The 19,836-nt window shown below is 40.1% G+C and overlaps 2 protein-coding genes across 11 annotated transcripts in view; one reads left to right on the top strand and one right to left on the bottom strand.

Annotated features, from left to right (window-relative positions):
• The window catches only part of dedd (death effector domain containing), a 33,225-nt gene extending 18,270 nt beyond the window's left edge, over positions 1-14,955 (top strand). Inside the window, exons 3-5 of one of the 2 annotated variants that reach the window (XM_028582114.1) lie at positions 3,042-3,146; positions 3,350-3,454; positions 11,112-14,955. In XM_028582114.1, the coding sequence (XP_028437915.1) occupies positions 3,042-3,146; positions 3,350-3,454; positions 11,112-11,518 (617 nt within the window). In that variant the 3' untranslated portion in view covers positions 11,519-14,955. Of the gene's footprint in view, positions 1-3,041; positions 3,147-3,316; positions 3,455-11,111 lie in introns of both variants that reach the window. The other variant, XM_028582113.1, reaches the window with a different exon arrangement.
• A 4,451-nt stretch (positions 14,956-19,406) lies between these two features.
• The window catches only part of LOC114558270 (voltage-gated potassium channel subunit beta-2), a 59,477-nt gene continuing 59,047 nt past the window's right edge, over positions 19,407-19,836 (bottom strand). For all 9 annotated transcript variants that reach the window (XM_028582115.1, XM_028582124.1, XM_028582116.1 and 6 more), the window contains one exon: positions 19,407-19,654. In XM_028582115.1, the coding sequence (XP_028437916.1) occupies positions 19,565-19,654 (90 nt within the window). In that variant the 3' untranslated portion in view covers positions 19,407-19,564. The remainder of the gene's footprint in view (positions 19,655-19,836) is intronic.

Genomic DNA, 19,836 nt, shown 5'->3' with positions numbered 1-19,836 from the left:
GCTGAAGTGTACAAGAAGAAGGTGAAGCAGTGAGAATATAACTCCCCTAAAGGATTATTAAGAACACCTGTAAGATTTCTCGTTAATGCAATTATCTAATCAACCAATCACATGGCAGCTGCTTCAATGCATTTAGGGGTGTCGTCCAGGTCTAGACAATCTCCTGAACTCCAAACCGACTGTCAGAATGGGAACAAAAAGTGATCTAAGCAATTTTGAGTGTGGCATGGTTGTTGATAGAAGATCAACTTTGACTCAAATAACTACTCGTTACAACCGAGGTATGCAGCAAAGCATTTGTGGAGCCACAACACGAACAACCTTGAGGCGGATGGGCTACACCAGCAGAAGACCCCACTGGGTACCACTCATCTACACTTAAAATAGGAGCACTGAGTACTGTTTCTGACCATGTCCATCCTTTTATGACAAGCCATTCTCTGATGGCTACTTCCAGCAGGATAATGCACCATGTCACAAAGCTCGAATCATTTCAAATTGGTTTCTTGAACATGACAATGAGTTCACTGTAATAAAATGGCCCCCGCAGTAACCAGATCTCAACCCAATAGAACATCTTTGCGATGTGGTGGAACCTCGAGCTTTGTACCCTGGATGTGCATCCCACAAATCTCCATCATCTGCAAGATGCCATCCTATCAATATGGGCCAACATTTCTAAAGAATGCTTCCAGCAACTTGTTGAATCAATGCCACGAAGAATTAAGGCAGTTTTGAAGGCGAAAGGGGGTCAGACAAGGTATTAGTAGGGTGTTCCTAATAATCCTTTAGGTGAGTGTAGTTCAAAAAGTGGGAATGGGTTTAATTAGTATGAATGCCTTTGAAAAGTTAAATAACACCAATAATGTTTGAAAGATGTGGAATATATTGATATAATATTCATAGTTAATTTTAAGATGAAGCTAAATGGGATTTCTCTGTAGTTTTGTTGAAGTCACAGTAAGTCACAACAATGCTGATAAAGTGGTTTCAAGTGTGGTTACAGTTTTTCAAAACTTCACGCAGACAGCGTTTGCTGCGATATGATATTAATGGCGAGCCGAAAGCGGTCGCGGTGCTGTTGACGTTACACTTCCTCTTACAACCAGGCTTTCTTTGCCCTGATGACTGACTGACAGGCTGAACTTGTAAGGCAAGGAAACTTTATTAATGTTACTCTGAGTGAGCAGTGTTACCAGAATCTTTACATTTTGATAACTCAATAAATAAATAAAAGATTTTGAACGATTCCCAGCCCTATGAATGAGTCTGACAAATGGGAATTGTGTCATATTAGGGAATCTCAATCAGCTGTGTTGAATATTTTCACAAAGTATAAATGGAAATTAAAAGTTGTATAAAACTCAGTTAATGAAAGATTAACCATAATCATAAGGAATAATTGACCATTAGCATAGGAGAGGAAGAAAAGCGAAAAGGATGAGCAGACGAGTAGGAGAGGAAGAAAGGAGGTGGAGAGGCATTACACACCGACAGGAGAAGAAAAGGAGAGAAGAGAAAAGGAGAAGCGTAGAGAAAGAAGAGAGGAAGAGGGGAGGAAAAAGGAGAAGAGGTGTTATTTATAAGCTAACATGATGTCATGATGGACTAACTGACCAACTGACTGACTCTAATAAGTGACTTCAGGCCTCAAAACCAGCAGCAGTTCTCACAGAGACGAGGCACAGTAACTTCACAGCAACAGGTTAACATGGCAGGGATCAGATCACATGACCAACTGCAGTTAAAGGTTTCCATGACATGTCTCAAAGAGTTTTTCTCACAGTGACAAGGCTCTGGTGCACCCTTGATACTTCTGCTTCTAGCTCAAAAACCGTAACTCCTATGTTTAATGTTTAATGCTGTGAGAGATATGACACCCTACTGAACATCCTGAGTGGTGTGTGTAGGGTAAAAAATGTGAGGACAATAGCTGTCTGAAAAGGGCCCGTTTCGGTTCTCCTGATATTTATGCTCTCATTTAATACAGGTGGCAGTTGGTGGACATGGTTTCACTTGGAAGATCACTGTGCCTCGTGTGAAAGTCTGATTGCCTCCCTAAGTACATTGTTAGAAAGGGCACAAGATTCCCTACATTTACAAATTAATATATGAAGAGTTAAAACTGTGGATGGTATCGCAAGTTAAAGAGAATTTTGCTTCTGCCTCTTTCCACTTTGTCAGTTGGCCCCGGCCCTCTGAGTCTGAGCATTCCATCCATAGAAATAGAACAACTTGTTCTATATCTATGATTCCATCCCATATAAAAATGGCAGAAGGGCTTTTTTTCTAAGCCTCAAAAAAGACAGAATATTTGAAAAAGCACTTATGGGATTTGAAAGTTGAATACCAACCCTGAATGTATGTATGAAAGATGTGGAACGTTTTAAAGTTTGAATGGCGTTCCTCTGTGACTGTATGCATGAGTTACTAGCAGTTGAAAATGTATGAATTTGTGTCAAGTTTGAACAGTCTGTCCATCCGCTTTAATGGGACAAAAATGCCCGCTAAATGCTGAATATTTCCGAAATGATGAATGTTATGAATATTATAAATAGTAGCATAAATGTCCTAAATGAGCTGAACATTTTGATGTTTGAATTAAGTTTCTATGTCGAAAAATGTTGAAGTAGTTGGGCAAAAAAAGTGGTGTGGAAGAATAAGAAGAAGTAGAATAAATATGTAGAATAACATAGGTTGTGAATACCTTCAGCATTCACACCAATAACAGGCTGCATTTGTGCATTAATTAATATTATTTGAATATTTTTTAAAAATAACAAATGATATTTGAATGGTAATATAGAGGAATATTGACCGTTCTAGTGCACACATTATCCCAAATCTTGTCAAAGGACACACAGCGTGTCATTGGGCCCCTTGTCAATAGTGTCATATAACTTTTAACCCTTTAGTTGTTCTTAAATCCAACAAAACAAAAACTCAAAACAAAAAACTGGCTGTTGCGACCTTGGTTCTGCATTCTGTGTGTGTATGTTCCACAATTAAAAATAACATCAGAAATCAACTCTTATTTTCAGTGTGCCCAGACCCTGTTGACAAGTACCTGGAAGAGACATCAGTGCGCTACATTTCCCCAAGAGGAGCAGTGCGGAGCAAGGATACTGCGCCTCACAGAAGAACCGGTGGGTGGTTTTTTCTTGTTTTTCTTTTGGAACTTTTTCAAACTGATTTCTTCAATCAGCAGGATAAAAGTAAGATGAGTAATACATGCAGGCAATTGCACACCCTCATAGATAACGATGTTCTGTCATACAGAAGCTTGATTAACATTATAACTAATGTCACTTTCTAGGTCCTCACCCAGTCATTTGCTGTTCTCCGTCAGGACCCCATGTTGGCCCTCCCCGAACAAAGCCAGCTCCTCCTGTACCAAACTGCAAACGAAGGAGAAGTCATTCCTCAGCTGACTGCAGAGAGAAGCAAACATGTGGTAAAAAGAAACACAACATATGGATGGATCCTTGTGGCATGGGTGATGTTTGTTGTAATGCATTTGCAATAACTTAAAGGGGTGATAGAATGCAAAACCGATTTTACCCTGTCATAGTTGAATAACGACAGTTCAGTGGGTAAATAGGACATACATATGAGCTCAAAATCCCATTGACACCCCTTTACTATGAAAATCTCATATTTTGGAACTGCCGCTGAAAACGGGCAAATCTCAACAAAGCTAGTTGCTTACGTAAGCATCTCAAAATCCGGAACCTTTGTCACAGCCGTGGGTGTATTAAGAGAACAGTCACGCCCCAACATTTACATTGCTACACAACTGACCTGAGATCAGGTAGTCTTCTGAATCTAGGTCACGCAGATCTCTGCTATTCCATTACAAAATTCACTTCTGAAACTTTTTTATGCAAGAAATCAACTATGTAAAGCTCAAATATGGGCTGTTTTACAAAAATGTATGTCTAATTGCAAATTTTGTCTGACTGTGTGTCGGATTTCAGCGGCCAGTGCTGCCTGGGTTACTGCCTCGCCGCCCGGGCCTGCCTTCCTTCCTTCACAGACCCCGGCCTGCTGTGAGCTCAATTGAGCTCCGTTACGGCTGGCAACCCACAGCACTTCATACGCGCGCAAAGTCACTGTTTTGTGGGCTAATGGACTACTAAACGGCGGTGCTCTGAGAGAGCTCCAGGGCCTGCAGTTCCCCTCTTCCTAATGCCAGGTGTGTGTGAGTGAGAGCGCGGTCAGCGAGCTTGTTACGCCAGCAATCTCTTACCACAGGTTCCAGTTAATCTTATAATGTGTGTAATTATAATGTGTTGAGTTATTTAAACAAACGATCGGTGAAATACACGCCTCTTGTCCGCGAGTCTCATTGATAGAGCCTGCGGCTGGATGTGATAGAGCCTGCGGCTGGATGGAGCTAGCTAGCCTCCTCTTAGAATTCCTCTGGAATTCACAAAAATTCATTAACTTGAAATCGGACACCGTTGTTAGCTTTATAAGACATTTAGTTAGATGTTGTATAAGTGGCGTGACGAAATTCAAACTGTAAATATACTCGAATTACGCCAAAAATGAAGCTAACTATCCGTGATTTGTAGCTACACACAGCTAGGATTGAAGAGACAGTCGCAGCTAACGAAACACCTAGCTAGTCTTCACAAATATTCATTAACTTGAAATCGGACACCGTTGTTAGCTTTATAAGACATTTAGGTAGATGTTGTATAAATGGCGTGACATGTGTGTAACATGTGGTAAGAGATTGCTGGTGTAACAAGCTCACTGACCGCGCTCTCACAACTCACACAACGGGCCATGTAGCTAGCAGGAAGAGGGGAGTTGCAGGCCCTGGAGCTCTGTCAGGGCTGCCAGCCGTAACGGAGCTCACAGCAGGCCGGGGTCTGTGAAGGAAGGCAGGCCGGGCGGCGAGGCAGCAGCACCGCCGCTTAAGTCCGACACACAGTCTTACCATATTTGCAATTAGCCATCAATTTTCGTAAAACGGCCCATATTTGAGCTTTATATAGTTGATTTCTCACATAAAGTCTCAGAAGTGAATTTGGTAAGGAAACATTGGAGTGTCTGGAATATGAGATTCTGTCCCTTCTCTAATGTGTGTGTATTGGGGATTCGCTCAACCAATCAGCGCGCATCTCTAATGTGTGCGTATGATAAAATATCAACCAGACCATTTTCAGCCCAACCAATGTTACATACCCCGTTAGGAGACCATAAGGAACAGTGTGAAATACTCTATATAATCATTCTATCATCCCTTTAAAAATAATTCAGTATTCGAATACTGATTTGGACGTTGGCTACCATGGCAAAGGCCGAAGCTTCAAAGCATTTTGGGCTGCCCTATTTAAAATTATTGTTCACTCATCAATCTACACTCAATATCCCATAATGACAAAGCCAAAACTGGATTTTTTAGAAATGTTGAAAACTGAAATATCACATTAAGTATGCAGACACTTTAAATATAGCTCAGGAATAAGGGTTTTCCCTGCATTTATACGGCTTGCAGCCAAAAACACACCAAGCACATACAGTGTAGCGCAGCTATTGTTTATTTTGGCACCCATGTTATCCAATCTGTCCGTGCGTAGAGATAGTTTTGCTAGTTGCTCTATTTCTTGTGTCTCGCAAGCGTATGTGTCAAGCCAGGCAGGTAATCACATACAGGAAGACCACAGTGCAGCCGGATACTTTAGAAAAATAAAACATTTCAGAATAAAACACCTAGGTTCATGGTGATTTTTGCTGTCTTGACTTCTCAAAGCGAGACACACGGATGGAGAGAGCAACGGACGGACAGAGAGTGTGACACAAACAAACACACACACACACACACACACACACACACACACACACACACACACACACACACACACACACACACACACACAGCCACATATAGGCTACAATTACCACAGTTTTCCCTACTCATCCTGTCTCTGAGAGAGAGAGAGAGAGAGAGCGCCTAGAGGAGAAGGATTGCTTTGTGACCATCCGGTATGAATGGCCAGGCGCACGATCAGGCACATATCTACGCTCTGTGACACTTACGTGTCCAGTGTGTTCCAGCTGTTAGGCGCAGCGCCTAAATGTTTTTTTGCACTGCCTAGGTGTATGAACTTAAAAACAAATCTTAAGAGCATCTGGACAAGCCGACGCACGAAACAGGCGTCAGTACATGTGCCGCCTGACTGTTGGTGTACACAGTGGCACAAGCAGTGTTGGCCACACACACGCACACACATACCTACTCATCATGCATGTTGCACACACAGTTGAAGCTGCAGCCCATATCTAAGTGAGTGTGCGGTAAAGAGAGAAGGAAAAAGAGAGAGGGAAGTGTTTGTCGATTTTACAGTCAATTGATTGGACATGATTTAGAAAGGCACTGTCAGTTGCATTTTCTTTGATGATTTTCACCTTTTAATATTTTAATATGCTCTACGGTAAAGATAAATGGTCAATAATTGTCTTAATTTTTGAGACCCCTCAAAAATGTATTTTGAGGATCTTAGTGGGTCCAGTGTGTTAATTAAAGGGCTCAGTATTTTCTGTGGGTAGCTCCGGAGAACCCACGGTATCGGCGCTTAGGAATGGTGTTGATTTTGGATTGAAAAAGTGAGAGAAAAGAGTTGCGTTTGTTCACTGTGAAGGTTATAGAAACTTTGTCAGGTGGTTTAGGAAGTTTGTTTATTGTAGAAAACCAGGGGAGCACGCAAAAGCAAAACGTAACGGTAGGAGGCAAACATCAGTAAATATTGAGAAGTGTGAGCTGCAATGTGGTACATTCCCATTGCAAATATGCCATTAACATTGATTGAGTAAAAGGGCCAAAACTTGTCTACGTTAACTATAGCGCTCCCTAATGGCAGATTTTTACCACATTTGGTACAGAGCCTCATAGCAGCATGCCAAATGAGCATCACAAGTTTTGTGTTGATAGTATTCACTGTTGCAGAGATATTGCAATTGTAAATTTCCCATTAAAATGCATTGAATTATTGGCCAAAACAAATAAACATTGATTATAGTGCCCCCTTAAGGCCGATCTTCGCCAAATTTGGTACAGAGCATCGTAGTGGGATGGTGAACAACGATCAAGTTCATTGCTAATAACATTTAATTTGGCCAAGATATGCTAAGGTTCGTGTTTGGTAGCTAGCTACGAAATTTTGCATGGCTGTAAATTGTAACGTAGCAAAATTATTTTTGATAGCTTTTGGTCAGGTCTATCAAGAGATGCTATGTTTATTGCTATTGGCCTAGGAGGAGTTTGTTTTACGCATTTTGCTACAATACCTATAAAAAGTATTCACCCCCGCTGGATGTTTCACCCTTTTGTTTCTTTTATACACTAAATCATGGTCAATATAATTAATTTGCCCTACTTTGCATCTGATTGGCTAGAACTCGTTTCATTGGTAGGTGGAAGTTCGATGATTAAATCCAGCGCATCAAAACAAATCCCATGTGGACTTTTTAATTTATTTTATTTTTCTAAAATATTCATATGCCATAAATCCAGCACCAGGCCCGATTACTTTCAACCCTGCGTTAGCTGTGTTCCTCTTATATGATTGGTAGGTGAAATCAATTGACTCGAAAATATTAAACTGCATGCAAGTTTGTTTGTTTTTTCCCTCACGATCACATGCCGGTGATCCAGAATGGTGCCGGAATACTTTAAGCTCTGAAAATAAGAGAAAATAATAGACATGCACCGATTAGGCTACAACTTTCTAGGCCAATTTCCGATTTTCTTTGAGTTAGGCCAGCTGATACCGATTTTAGCCAATTCCGATTTAATTTTTTCCAACCACTTTACAGCACACACAAATATTTATTTTCTGTCTTTTCTTTAATAGAACATTTTGCACAGAACATAAAACATTTTTTGAACAGATAATGGATCACTATAAAATAGAACTAAATTACTCCTGGTGTGGGAAATTCACACACATCTAAAGTACAATGTTAGAACCATTTCCTTCTTTTCACATCCAATATCCAACTTAATAATAAATATAGTCTTGCAGTATAAAGATATTTCTCAAAACACACACAGGCCTGTTCTAAAGTCAACAGTAACGTTACCTGAAAACATAAACATCACACAGATGATTTAACATCACCATTCATTTTACACACAGTTTAGCAACAAAACTAAACGCTGGGGGAAGATTACTACGTTTTTAATGTTGGTTTGGAGCGGTATGCATACCCACTAACCTGCAAAGCGTTTTAAACAGTAACGTCAATACAGCGTGTCTACAGCGTGTCTCTTGCAGCCGGACGTCAGAGGCAGAGGGACAGTCACCGCAGCGTTCGCTAACGTTAGCTTCTTGTCTCATCTGGGGTCTGATAAACAGTCAATTCATCAAAGTCAGTGTGCCCGACGCTATTTTCCGATAAACTGTAGCTGTCATATTTGACGGGACTCGCGGTTTTCATGTTCCACTTATTCAGCCTCAGAGGGAAGAGAGAGCGGCTGAGATCAGAGCAGACGGCTCATGTATAATTAAGACTTTATAACATTTCATAAACGGCTGACTCGTCTCTCTCTCCCTTTCTCCGTCTCACTCGTCTGTTTCGCTCCCTTTCTCCGTCTCACTCGTCTGTTTCGCTCCCTTTCTCCGTCTCACTCGTCTCTATCTGTCCCTTTCTCCGTCTGACTCGTCTTTTCCTCAACTTTCTCCGTCTCACTCATCTGTATCTCTCACTTTCTCCGTCTCACTCGTCTGTTTTCACTCCCTTTGTTTTCTACATGTATTGCTATCTTTTTAATCCGACTTTCTTTTCCTGTGTAACTCTCTCATCTGTCTGCACTGTAGAGTCCCAATGTTTACCGCCCGGAATGCAAAGACTTCATTGGCTGAGTGTTATCACGTGGGATGGCTTAACTCACATGCAATTGGTCTGTGCGTTTCCTCATCCACTAAACCACTACCGTAAAGAATACAAAAGCTGCGCATATTATAATAGAAGCGCCCCATCAGGTTTTAATTCATAATCTTTTGTTTTGGTCCGGGTCCGTATGGGACGGCTTCTAGGTCCGGATCCGGACCACGGTCCGACTGTTAGTGACCTATGCCCTAGATGGTACCCATCAAATTTTGTAAAAATCGGATGAGCCGTTCATGAGATATAAACTTTTTATACTTGTAGCGCCCCCTAGTGACCAATTTTCATAAAACGCGTGGGGGACCTCCAAAGGGTAATGAAACAAACAACAAACAAGAATCTAAAATTTTGCGTTGATAGCATTTATTTTGGCCGAGATATGGCAAAGTTGTTTTTTTCATAGTTAGCTACACAAAATTGTTTGTGCGTAATATGCACAATTTTTATCCTATAAAAAATTTTAATAACTTTTTGTCAGGTCGGTCTGTAGAAGCTACTTGCCAAGTTTTGTGCAGATTGGTCGCACGATCTAGGAGGAGATCGAAAAAGTAGGTTTTTGATAAATTGCGATTTTTCACGCATAAAAGTCTAAGCGGAAATGGGCATGGCCTATATCAGGCGATTCAGTTGGATCCAGGGAACGCGTGGATATATGGTTTTTGAATGTCCGGTGTACGGTGTGGGAGTTATAGGGCGAAACGTATTTTTTCTACTATAGCACCACCTATTGGTGGAAGTGGGTCAATTGATGCGGGTTCCACAGCCCTGCTGTGCGAACAGCATAGCTACCTGGGTCCCTGCAATCCGACATAGATTGTCATGTATCCCAGTCCAAAGTTCCCGGACCTTATCACAGGACCATAGGACATGAAATAATTTGCCATCGTCTGTCTTACACTTCCAACAATTTGGTGTGTCTTTCAAACCAGGTCTAAACTATCTGGAGGGAGTCCAATAAAAGCAACGCATAATCTTGAACTGAATGAGGTGCTCCCTCACATCAGGTGACACAGATCTAATATTCCTACAGATTTTTTCCCTCTCCTCATAATCCAGTGTAATACTCAGGTGCCAATCAGGAAGTTAGATGGGCATCTGGAGCCAATCTCTCTCCAGGGACCACACACAGACACATCGTATTTAGCATGGATACAAAACGTAATGTTAAAAAATGATGACCTAATGAAATTTGAAGTTGGATCCAAGCGTCTCTATTAAACGTTTGCGGAGTAAGTGTGCAGGTGTTACTTTTTCTTCAACAACCATCAGCCTTTCCAAATTTGTACCTCCTCTAATCCTCAATCCTCTGGCTTGTGACCCGGAAATCATTGTGCGCCATGTTGAAAGATGTCCCAATTCCTAAAATGCGCATTGAGGAGCGAGGAGGCTCGCCGGAGGAGCTATAATCGAGGATACACCGATGTATCCCCTGCGGAAGTCTTTTCACCCATGGCATGTCAAAAGAGGCGTGAGAGAGAGAGAGAGAGAGAGAGAATTTATATCCGCGGGCCCGTGGTTAATCTATGGTTCGGGCCGGTCGGATAATACAAATTAACATTCTGATTAATAGGGTGGGTAAAATAATACAAAATTGGCGAGGAAAATATTTACGTTCTCTAAAATATGAACATAACAGAGCTGCTGTCGGACAGAAAGCTTCATTTGAAAGTGCGCCCCCAGAGAGATGCTATTTCCCATTATGAATTAAAATAAGCAAATTGTCTCTCCTCAAGCCTCTTCCTTGACTCCTCGGCTCAAATCTCCTAAGGGCGGGACTAAGACGCGAGGAGAGGAATCGGGGATGCACTAACTGGGAATTGGGAAAGGGCTCCAGTGTAACTTTATAAATGCCTTTGAGGAGAGCTTATCTGAAAGTGTGTGCTATCATGTCAATTTGTTCACCCCTCCCTATGATGGCAGGCATCTTGCCCCATCTGCAAGTGTGACCATTCTGAATAGCTGTAAACACCTTTGCCTTGAGACAGATAGTCGAACTACAGGCAGTACAAACTAGTTCATTTCAAGCATATCCCGGCTTTGAGTCTTCAGGCTTGTACATACAAGGGCAAATGTCTAAGGTCATGCTGGTTGCCAGCTGTTCCTCAGCTTTTCAGACATAAAATGTTGGTGTTATTTGTTTCTGCTCCGGTATTCAGATTTAAGCTTTCAGATGATCTTTTCAACTCTTACCTTGTGCTCTTCTCCTTTAGATATCCGCCTCCGGGTTCGTGCTGAGTACTGCCAGCATGAGTCTGCGCTTCAGGGTAACGTCTTTTCCAACAAGCAAGAGGCAGTGGAGCGACAATTTGAGCGCTTCAACCAGGCAAACACTATCCTTAAATCCCGAGACTTGGGCTCCATCATCTGTGACATCAAGTTCTCTGAGCTCACCTACTTGGATGCCTTCTGGAGGGACTACATCAATGGATCATTGCTAGAGGCCCTTAAAGGGGTCTTTATCACAGATTCCTTAAAACAGGCTGTGGGCCATGAAGCTATAAAACTGTTGGTCAATGTTGACGAGGAGGACTACCAGGCTGGTCGACGCAAACTGCTACGTAATTTGGTCACAAGTGGAGGGAGTCCACCTGGAGCTAGCAAAGACTCTGTATCTTAGACACTCTCCAGGTGGTAGCATAAGGGAGAAACGCTGCCGTGCTTTCCCCACAGGGAATAGAGTGAGATGTGGTTGTGTCATTTGAGGTGCTGAAGTGTGTGCCTGAAAGGAACTGAAGGACTTCCAGCCACCGCATTAATTCCTAGAGAGCTAAGGTCATAGGATATCTACTTGGCACCCCTAAGCATAGCATGTGAGGTGATTGGGAACTATGTTAGCAAAAAGAAGAAGGTGTATACAGTTTGACATTATTTTGAATGTTAAGCTGTTCATTTTCTTCAAGGAGGAGAATGCTGATTCATTCTTGCATTGAATTTAACGAATTTCTTGTTTCTGGTATGTTTTCATTGAAGCATTGAGCTCATTGAAACACACTGTTACTCTAAAGATAGATGATCTTCACAACCTGTTCAGAGTCCAGTTCTTTTCAATACAACAAAGTTACTCCCAGTGGGAGTTGTACCTTACTGTCAAACTGTTTTTTCAGGTACATTACAGATTGATTGGATAAACCCAATGAGAGAGTGTTCTGTATGTTATATAAAGGCACAGACTGAAGGAGTTAAAATTAGTTTTTATATTTCTTTCAGCGTATTATCCTACTTTCCCCACACTTTCCAGAGTTTCCTTGTCTGTAAAGATGGACCCTTTCAGAGCCTTTTTTTATTGGCTCATATTTGTTCACTGTCAATGTTGTGTCTCGGCTTTGTTTTAACAAATTCTTTGTTTTACAACATGGCTTGTTACCAGCAGCTGTGATTCTGGCCTAATGTGAAATTCCGATTGAAAATCATAGACAGTGTGTGTAAAGTTATGTCAGTTGTGCAGGTAGTAAGATGCCAGATCAAATTTAAATAATTCACAGTTAAGATATTTCACCCAGTTGTTATTGGACTTGCACATTAAATCCTCAGCAGTCTTCTCTGTGGACTTGTTATGCCTCTGGATGAATGAGGATGTAGTTGAGTCCACATGCTCAGTGTTACAATCACTTTCTTATCCAGTCACTTGACACCCAATTGGACATGTTAGACAAACTAGGCGTCCAGGTGTCCTCAGTTCCATCCTTCTCCTTCATGGGGTGTGGCATTTCCACAGACATTCACAAACCAAACTGGGGTTCTTTTTATTAAGGTTTTGATGCAGAAAAAACTAACAGGTCAACATAATAGTAAGGTATATAGCATGTTAATCTTCTACAATTAAGTGCGCAGATCTAGAACAATTATAAGCTTATAGTGGAAGAATACCACTTTTACAGTGTTAATTAACCAAATGTAAATTTATATTCATTTCTTTTTGGTATATGGAATGAGGTGGATTAACAGAAGACATTATTTGGTGGGTGCCTGTGACAAACCCATGTTGACAGTATTACTAATGATAACTTTAATGCAGTCCTAAAATACATTCAGTGGCTCTTTATTAGGCACACCTTTTTAGTTCTGAGAAGGCTCCCTAAAGAGGGGATTGGGGATGATGGCCTCACACAGTTAATGCAGATAAGGTGGCTGCACATTCGTGCTGCAAATCTAGCTACTGCGCCTCAGATTACAGGAGCTGTACTCAGCTAAACAGGATGCAGGATTTCAACAAGGCTGGTGATATAAAACCACAACTGATCTGTAATCATGTTTAGCTTCAGGAGATCAGTCGCTGGTACACATCCATCCCATACAGCTTATTTTTGAGTAGCTTCAACCTTTCCGTTTATTAGCATTGCAGTGTAATCCAGATTCAGAAATTGTGCACATTAAAAGTTCCTGACATACCCAGACAAGAGTCTGCCCTTGTGTGCCCTTGAGCCTCCTGTGGCCAACAGTCGCCCTTATCAACAGCTAATTAATCATGTATTATTAGATGTTGATAATAGATGATGCCAGTGAGAGCGCTGCCCAACTGGCAGTTCATGTGAGTCAATAACTGATGCCACCCATTTAGTGCAGTTTTTTCATTTGCCATTTGTTTTCGTCTCACAGTGGAAAAACATTGCTGATTGACCGTGCTAGTACAATGCAAAACTTCTCAGTTCCAGTTGCAACTTCTTGTTTGTTCTTTAATACTTTGTGGATTAGAAATACAGACTACAACTGCCAGCCTATTCATTTTGCAAGTGCATAACTTCCATGCATGTAACTGACTGTAGGCTGTAGTTTCTGTTCTGTGTTGAAGTGCAACTATTCACAAAAAATGTGACTGGTCAACCAACTTTAACACACCCGACAAAAGTGACAGTATTAGACAATCCTGCAAAATCCTGGATTATATTTACGACAACATCCTTCAAATTCTTGCTTTCTAGAATATCTGAGCACAGCAACTAGTATGCCATGGGGAGAGAACAATCGTGGTTATGTTTATGAAAGAGGCAAATGTCAATTGCAGGTCTGTGACGGGATGGAATTTCCAGTCTCCTGTACCAAAGTCAGATACACATCTGCCCATCCACTACCCAACCTCCACACCCTTTCTTTTTTGAGTAGCTGCATAAAGGACACACTACTTCCTGCACTGGCACTGAACATTGGCATTTGATGTTAATTGCACAGTGGTAATTGTCCAATATGGACACAATTCCTTGGCATACTGGACTAGAGGTGACACAGATAGAAAGGGGGCGACATAGTCATACATTTTAAAACTTTTCAAATTGTAGCTTTAAAAAAAAAAAAGGAAATTGACATGCTGAAATGTCATCACTGGTTTACCAAGACAGGTTATGACTCAATGCAAACTCAAAGTACCTTTGTTTGGAAATGTGTAATCAGTGATAATATGGCAGTATATCAAAGATGAAGCATAATGCTGTTTTGTGGTGAGATGATTTTGATTTTGTAACCGAGGTAGATAAGAGACTAAATGTCATTTAAGTAAAATTTGTCATTTGAAATGCCAGTCTCTAATGCTAATATTTGACATGTTTCTTTTATTCAGTGCACATAGCCAAATGGTTGACATAAAAAAAATCTGTGTACCCTTTAAAAGTTCAGTGTATGTTTTTACCAAATATATTCTTCCTGCTAAAAACGCTTATTTTGAAAATCTTATCTCTGCTATCATACCATCCGTGGTTACATATCAGAACACGCAAGTCATGATTGACACGTCACTATTACTGTGAATTAAATAGAGTAGGCCTAAATTTTATAATTTTTCCTCCAGTGGAATTTTATGTTAAGGTTGCAAGTTAGTATCTATTATATAGGTTGGTGTATGTTATGTTGATTGTATGTTATGTTGTCATATGCAGCTGTCTTTTACGCAAAATTGCATGTAAGCTGTTATCTCCAGAAATGTCATAGAAACTCACAGTGCTAACATTTTGTAAATAACTTTATTGGATGTCAGGTTTTCTTAATTCAATTTTGCATTTCTTTCAGGAAACAGACAAGTAGGACTGTTAATAAATGAAATGGATGGGTTTTGTTGAAGTCCCAGTCCTAGTTGTTTTTGTTTTTTTGTCAGCAGAGTACAATTTTCAGATAAGAGAATATATAGGATATATTTAAACCATGAGAATCCTGATGGATAAAAAGAATTTCTGGGCTACACCAACATTTAAAAACATTTGGCCCTGCTTTGACACAAACCCTGTGTATGATGTGGAATGTTTTGAATTTGTGTTAAAACTGTATGTTGATTTAATTAGACTGGTCCTGGGTGCATCGCATTTTCCCTTCACACACTTCTTGCCAGTCAGCTCGTCTCACTCATAACGTTAGGGAGATATAAGAGGAAAGAAGGAGAAATCAACAGATTGACAAATAAGGCAAACCATGTTAATTTTGACCATCGATGTTCTTGCGGAGACTTGAATGTAATGTCTGTAATGTATTTCAGTGTGAACCATACTCCCTAGCAGTATGATGGATTACTTTCAACATATACACTAATGTGAAATTATAGAATATTTGGTGGGTAGTCCTGAGGGGTATACTACGAAGCAAATTCTACAGAGCCAGGGTTTGTAACAGGTACCACAACGGGGGTTATTAACTTGCTCTGTTAACCCAGGCTTTCTTCTTCAGGTTCTGTGCACTTTCCCTAAAAGGAGTGTTTAGAGCGTCATTTGACTTTTCTACCACACTAAATGAACGTATTGTGTGCTGCCTACAACTACTGCCTATGAAAATTACAGCAAAAAAACAACACTGATACTGCAAAAAAGGCAAGAGAGGAATGCTGGAAGAAAATTCCAAACTGTTTAAATTCATAAGTGAATATTAGTGCTGTCAAATGATTTAAATATTTAATCGCGATTAATTGCATTAATGTCATAGTTAACTCTCAATTAATCGCACATTTTTCTCTTCTAAAAATTTCTTTTTGTCCCATTATTTTTTCTCATTTTAATGCTCTTATCAACATGATACGATACTTGTAAAACGGTGCCTGAACCGAAAGATTTATATATATATATATATACACATACATATATATATACACATACATGTATATATAAATATTTCATTATATCTTTTAATGGGACAACACTGAAGAAATTACACTTTGCTATTGCATGTATACAAGCTGTACACTTAATACTTTACATTGGTAAAGTATTAAGTGTACAGCTTGTATAACAGTGTAAATGTGCTGTCCCCTCAAAATAACTCAACACACACACATAATGTCTAAACCGCTGGCAACAAAAGTGAGTACACCCCTATGTTAAATTCCCATAGAGGCAGGCAGATTTTTATTTTTAAAGGCCGGCCAGTTCATGGATCCAGGATACTATGCATCCTGATAAAGTTCCCTTGGTCTTTGGAAGTAAAATAGCCCCACATCATCACATACCCTTCACCATACCTAGAGATTGGCATGGTTTTATGTCGGTTAGCCTAATAGCTGGTTTGATTTGCATTGAGAGATGATTTTATGGAAAGTACCCCATGCCAATCTCTAGGTATGGTGAAGGGCATGTGATGATGTGGGGCTAATTTAAGCTACGGAAGCATACTATTTTGATTCCATGGTGCGGAGCCGTGCCTCAAACTCATTAAGCCTCGCCTCCAAAGCAGCGAATAAACTACATTTATTACATGTATCTTTAACACTAAAGGAGGCAGAGGAATAGCTACACATTTGACACACACAGCATGAGAGAGCAGGAGAGGGAGAGGAATTAGCCATTGCTAATGGCTAAGCTAAAGTAGCTAACAGCATTTTAACAATTGTGAGATCAGCGAGGAAGTCGCTGTAAGATAAGAGAACTATAAGTGCTTGAGTATAACTTGTGTAGTTTAAGTGCAAACCAGGCAAATAGTCGCTAAATTAAACAATAAAGCAGAGTTGAGTACGTTTTTGCTGAAGCAGCAAACTAGCGTCCGTAACACGGGAACACCGGAAGTGAGACAATACGCTTACCGTAAACGTGACATGACAGATCAGAGACTTCTTCCACCGCATGTGGGATTAGTTGTCCTATCAAAGGTCTATGTTGCTGCAAGGACAGGACTCTTCATTACACCAGCTTCCCTCTGAATACTGTTGACTTTGAAAACTGTTCAGTGCTGGTCACTGTGAGGACAGATGGCCTCAGGCAGAACTGAAGTCTAGCAGTACTGCTCCCACAATATTCCTCTTACCAATTTCTTTCTACCAATCATCCGTATTTGTGTAAGTGCAGTGCATTTTGAGTGACCTACCCCTTTAAGCGTGCCGATACTCGCTTGTCAAATTAACAGAGAAGTAGCACTGTATCTGGTGAAATACAGTTGTTTCCAATAGTTTGCTAAGAACAGGTGACAGACTTATTGGTTGGCTGTTAGTCCCGGTGAAGGCAGCCCTAGCTTGCTTGGGTAGGAATAACTTTAGCTTCTTTCCAAATTTGAGGAAAAACATTACTTCGAAGGCTTAAATTGAAAATGTGGCATATTAGAAGTGGTAATTTAGTCAGCAACCATCCTCAGTAGCTTTCCATCCAAGTTGTCAACACCAGGTGGTTTCTCATTTCAACATTATTTTCACCTGTTCTATACTCTACACAATTCAAAAGTACAATTCTTGTCTTTCTTTATTTGGTCTTTTATACATAAATATGATGCATTACAACTTGGTGGCATTTCCTGCCTTAGTTACTTTGCCAATAAAATGGTCATTAAAATGATTAGCAATTTCAAAGGGTTTGGTTAATGAAAGACCCGTCTGACTCAATGAAAGATGGAGTTGAGTTACTCTTTCTGCCCATGATATCATTTAAGGTACTCCAGAGTTTTTTTCAATCATACTTTATTTATTTTACTTTCATAATACAATTTTCTCTTCTTTTTGTTCATTTTAGTCACATAGTTCCATATTTTACAGTATGTCTGCCAATCAGATGTACATCCAGACCTTTTTGCCACTCGTTTGGCCTCAACCATGCATTTTTTGCAGTTCTAACAGTCATTTTCTTGACTTTATATAATATTTCAATAACTGGAAGCAACAGTTTCATGAATACTTCAAGTGTAGCATCTGAGTCCATCATTTTACTCACATCAGACCAACACATATTTTTAATCATCCACATACGACTCACAGTACAATCGCTTGTATGATCTCTTAAACGCTACTTTAGGCCCCGCCTTTGGAAATTTGACTTTCCTGGATATTGTTACTAGATTATGATCGCTAAATCCTATGGGAACCAATACAGTTTTTGAGCACAATTCTACAGCATTAGTGTAAATGTGATCAATGCACGTGGATGATATAATTCCTGTACTGTTCTTGAATACCCTGGTAGGTTGATTAATGACCTGAACCAGATTACAGGCACTGGTTACAGTGAGAAGTTTCTCTTTTAGTGGACAGCTTGATGAAAGTAAATTAATGTTCAGGTCTCCCAGGAGATAAATCTTGTTATTCACATCACATACTCTTTCAAGCATTTCACACAAATTATCTAAATACTGACTGTTAGAACTTGGTGGCCTATAACAACATCCCAACAGCAGAGGTTTTAAATGAGGCAGGTGAACCTGCAGCCACAACATTTCAACTTCATTTAACATTAAGTCCTCTCTGAGCTTAAGAGGAATGTGACTCTGAATATACAGTATGATCATTCTTCCACATTATCAGCTTAAGGATATTGTTGTAATTTCCTCAGGAAAAACTTCAGGCACCACAACAGAGTGTTTGACAAAGGTTGCAGTAAAGATTTTAATAAATGTACAACTTAAAAAAAATCAAACATGCATTAGTAAAGTTAGGCTAACTTTAACAGACTAAAACAGGACATTAATGCAACTATGATCAAATGCCTTTCATTAAAACCAATAAAACATTTTTGGATAAGGACTAGGATTAAAACTGAATCCAAATACCAGTATTAACAATGTTTAACCTGTTGTTAATACCAGGGTCGGGTCTGGGCCGAACTGGCGGTCATATTTCAATTTTAAATGTCAGTTACAGTCATGGATGTATTATAACAGGTATAGCCCTTAGCCTTGAGATAGGCTGGCATGGCTCTCTCATCTGCAGACAGCACAGCAACGGAGCTCTGGCCTGAGTTTAAGATCTTTAGCAACATCACATATGTGTGCTCTTCACAGGTGCTCATGAAAGGCCACTCCATCCCAAAGTCCCGGGCTAAATTTTTATCCCAGTATATCCCTGTTTATTACACTGAAAGGGCTAATACATTACGCCATCATGTTTTGTGATTAGTAGGTTAACTGGTCTTGTGCAATATGTGTTCAATTTTGTAAGTTACAGGCACCAATGTGTAGACAGTGAAGAAGCCTGGTTTGGTACACCAAGCTTACTCAACGATTAGCTAGTTTATTTAGTGCTTCAGTGCCCTATTAGAACAGTGCTTCATTCATTTTTTTGTTTCCTTGAAGTTGACGTTCAAACTAATAGAATAAGTTTTGCATATTGTTTATTTTATTAATTGGCAATACGTGACAGTGCATTAAAGTGATGAAATGAGTAATGGCACATTTTCTTTGCTTGTTATTTACTGTTTGCTACACTCTCATAAATTACTTTATTGCCCATGCTGTCTCTCATTTATAGGCAGGATAGTATGACAGTTCATCACTGGTGCTCCTAGGATCTGAGGTCCTTTTTACTATAGGGCTTGTTTCCCAAGAGGTTATCCACCTCAGACACAATGGACAGTGATAACTTCGGAAGGACCTGTGGAATGAGAAGAGAGAAACCATTACTGTAATTTCTCAAATTATTTATTTACATCAACTGCCGAAAGAACCAGGCTTTTACTTAGGCAGGTCTTTACTTCTAAGTGTCACAAACCAGGTGTGTTTGCAAGTTTGGTTCAGGTTGTGTTTGCTGGTGTGAAAGCTGCCATTTGATCACAG

This window comes from Perca flavescens, chromosome 7, assembly GCF_004354835.1.
Source record: "Perca flavescens isolate YP-PL-M2 chromosome 7, PFLA_1.0, whole genome shotgun sequence".
Taxonomy (NCBI): Eukaryota; Metazoa; Chordata; class Actinopteri; order Perciformes; family Percidae; genus Perca; species Perca flavescens.
Note: the sequence above shows the minus strand (reverse complement) of the source record. Positions and strands in the feature narration are given on the sequence as shown.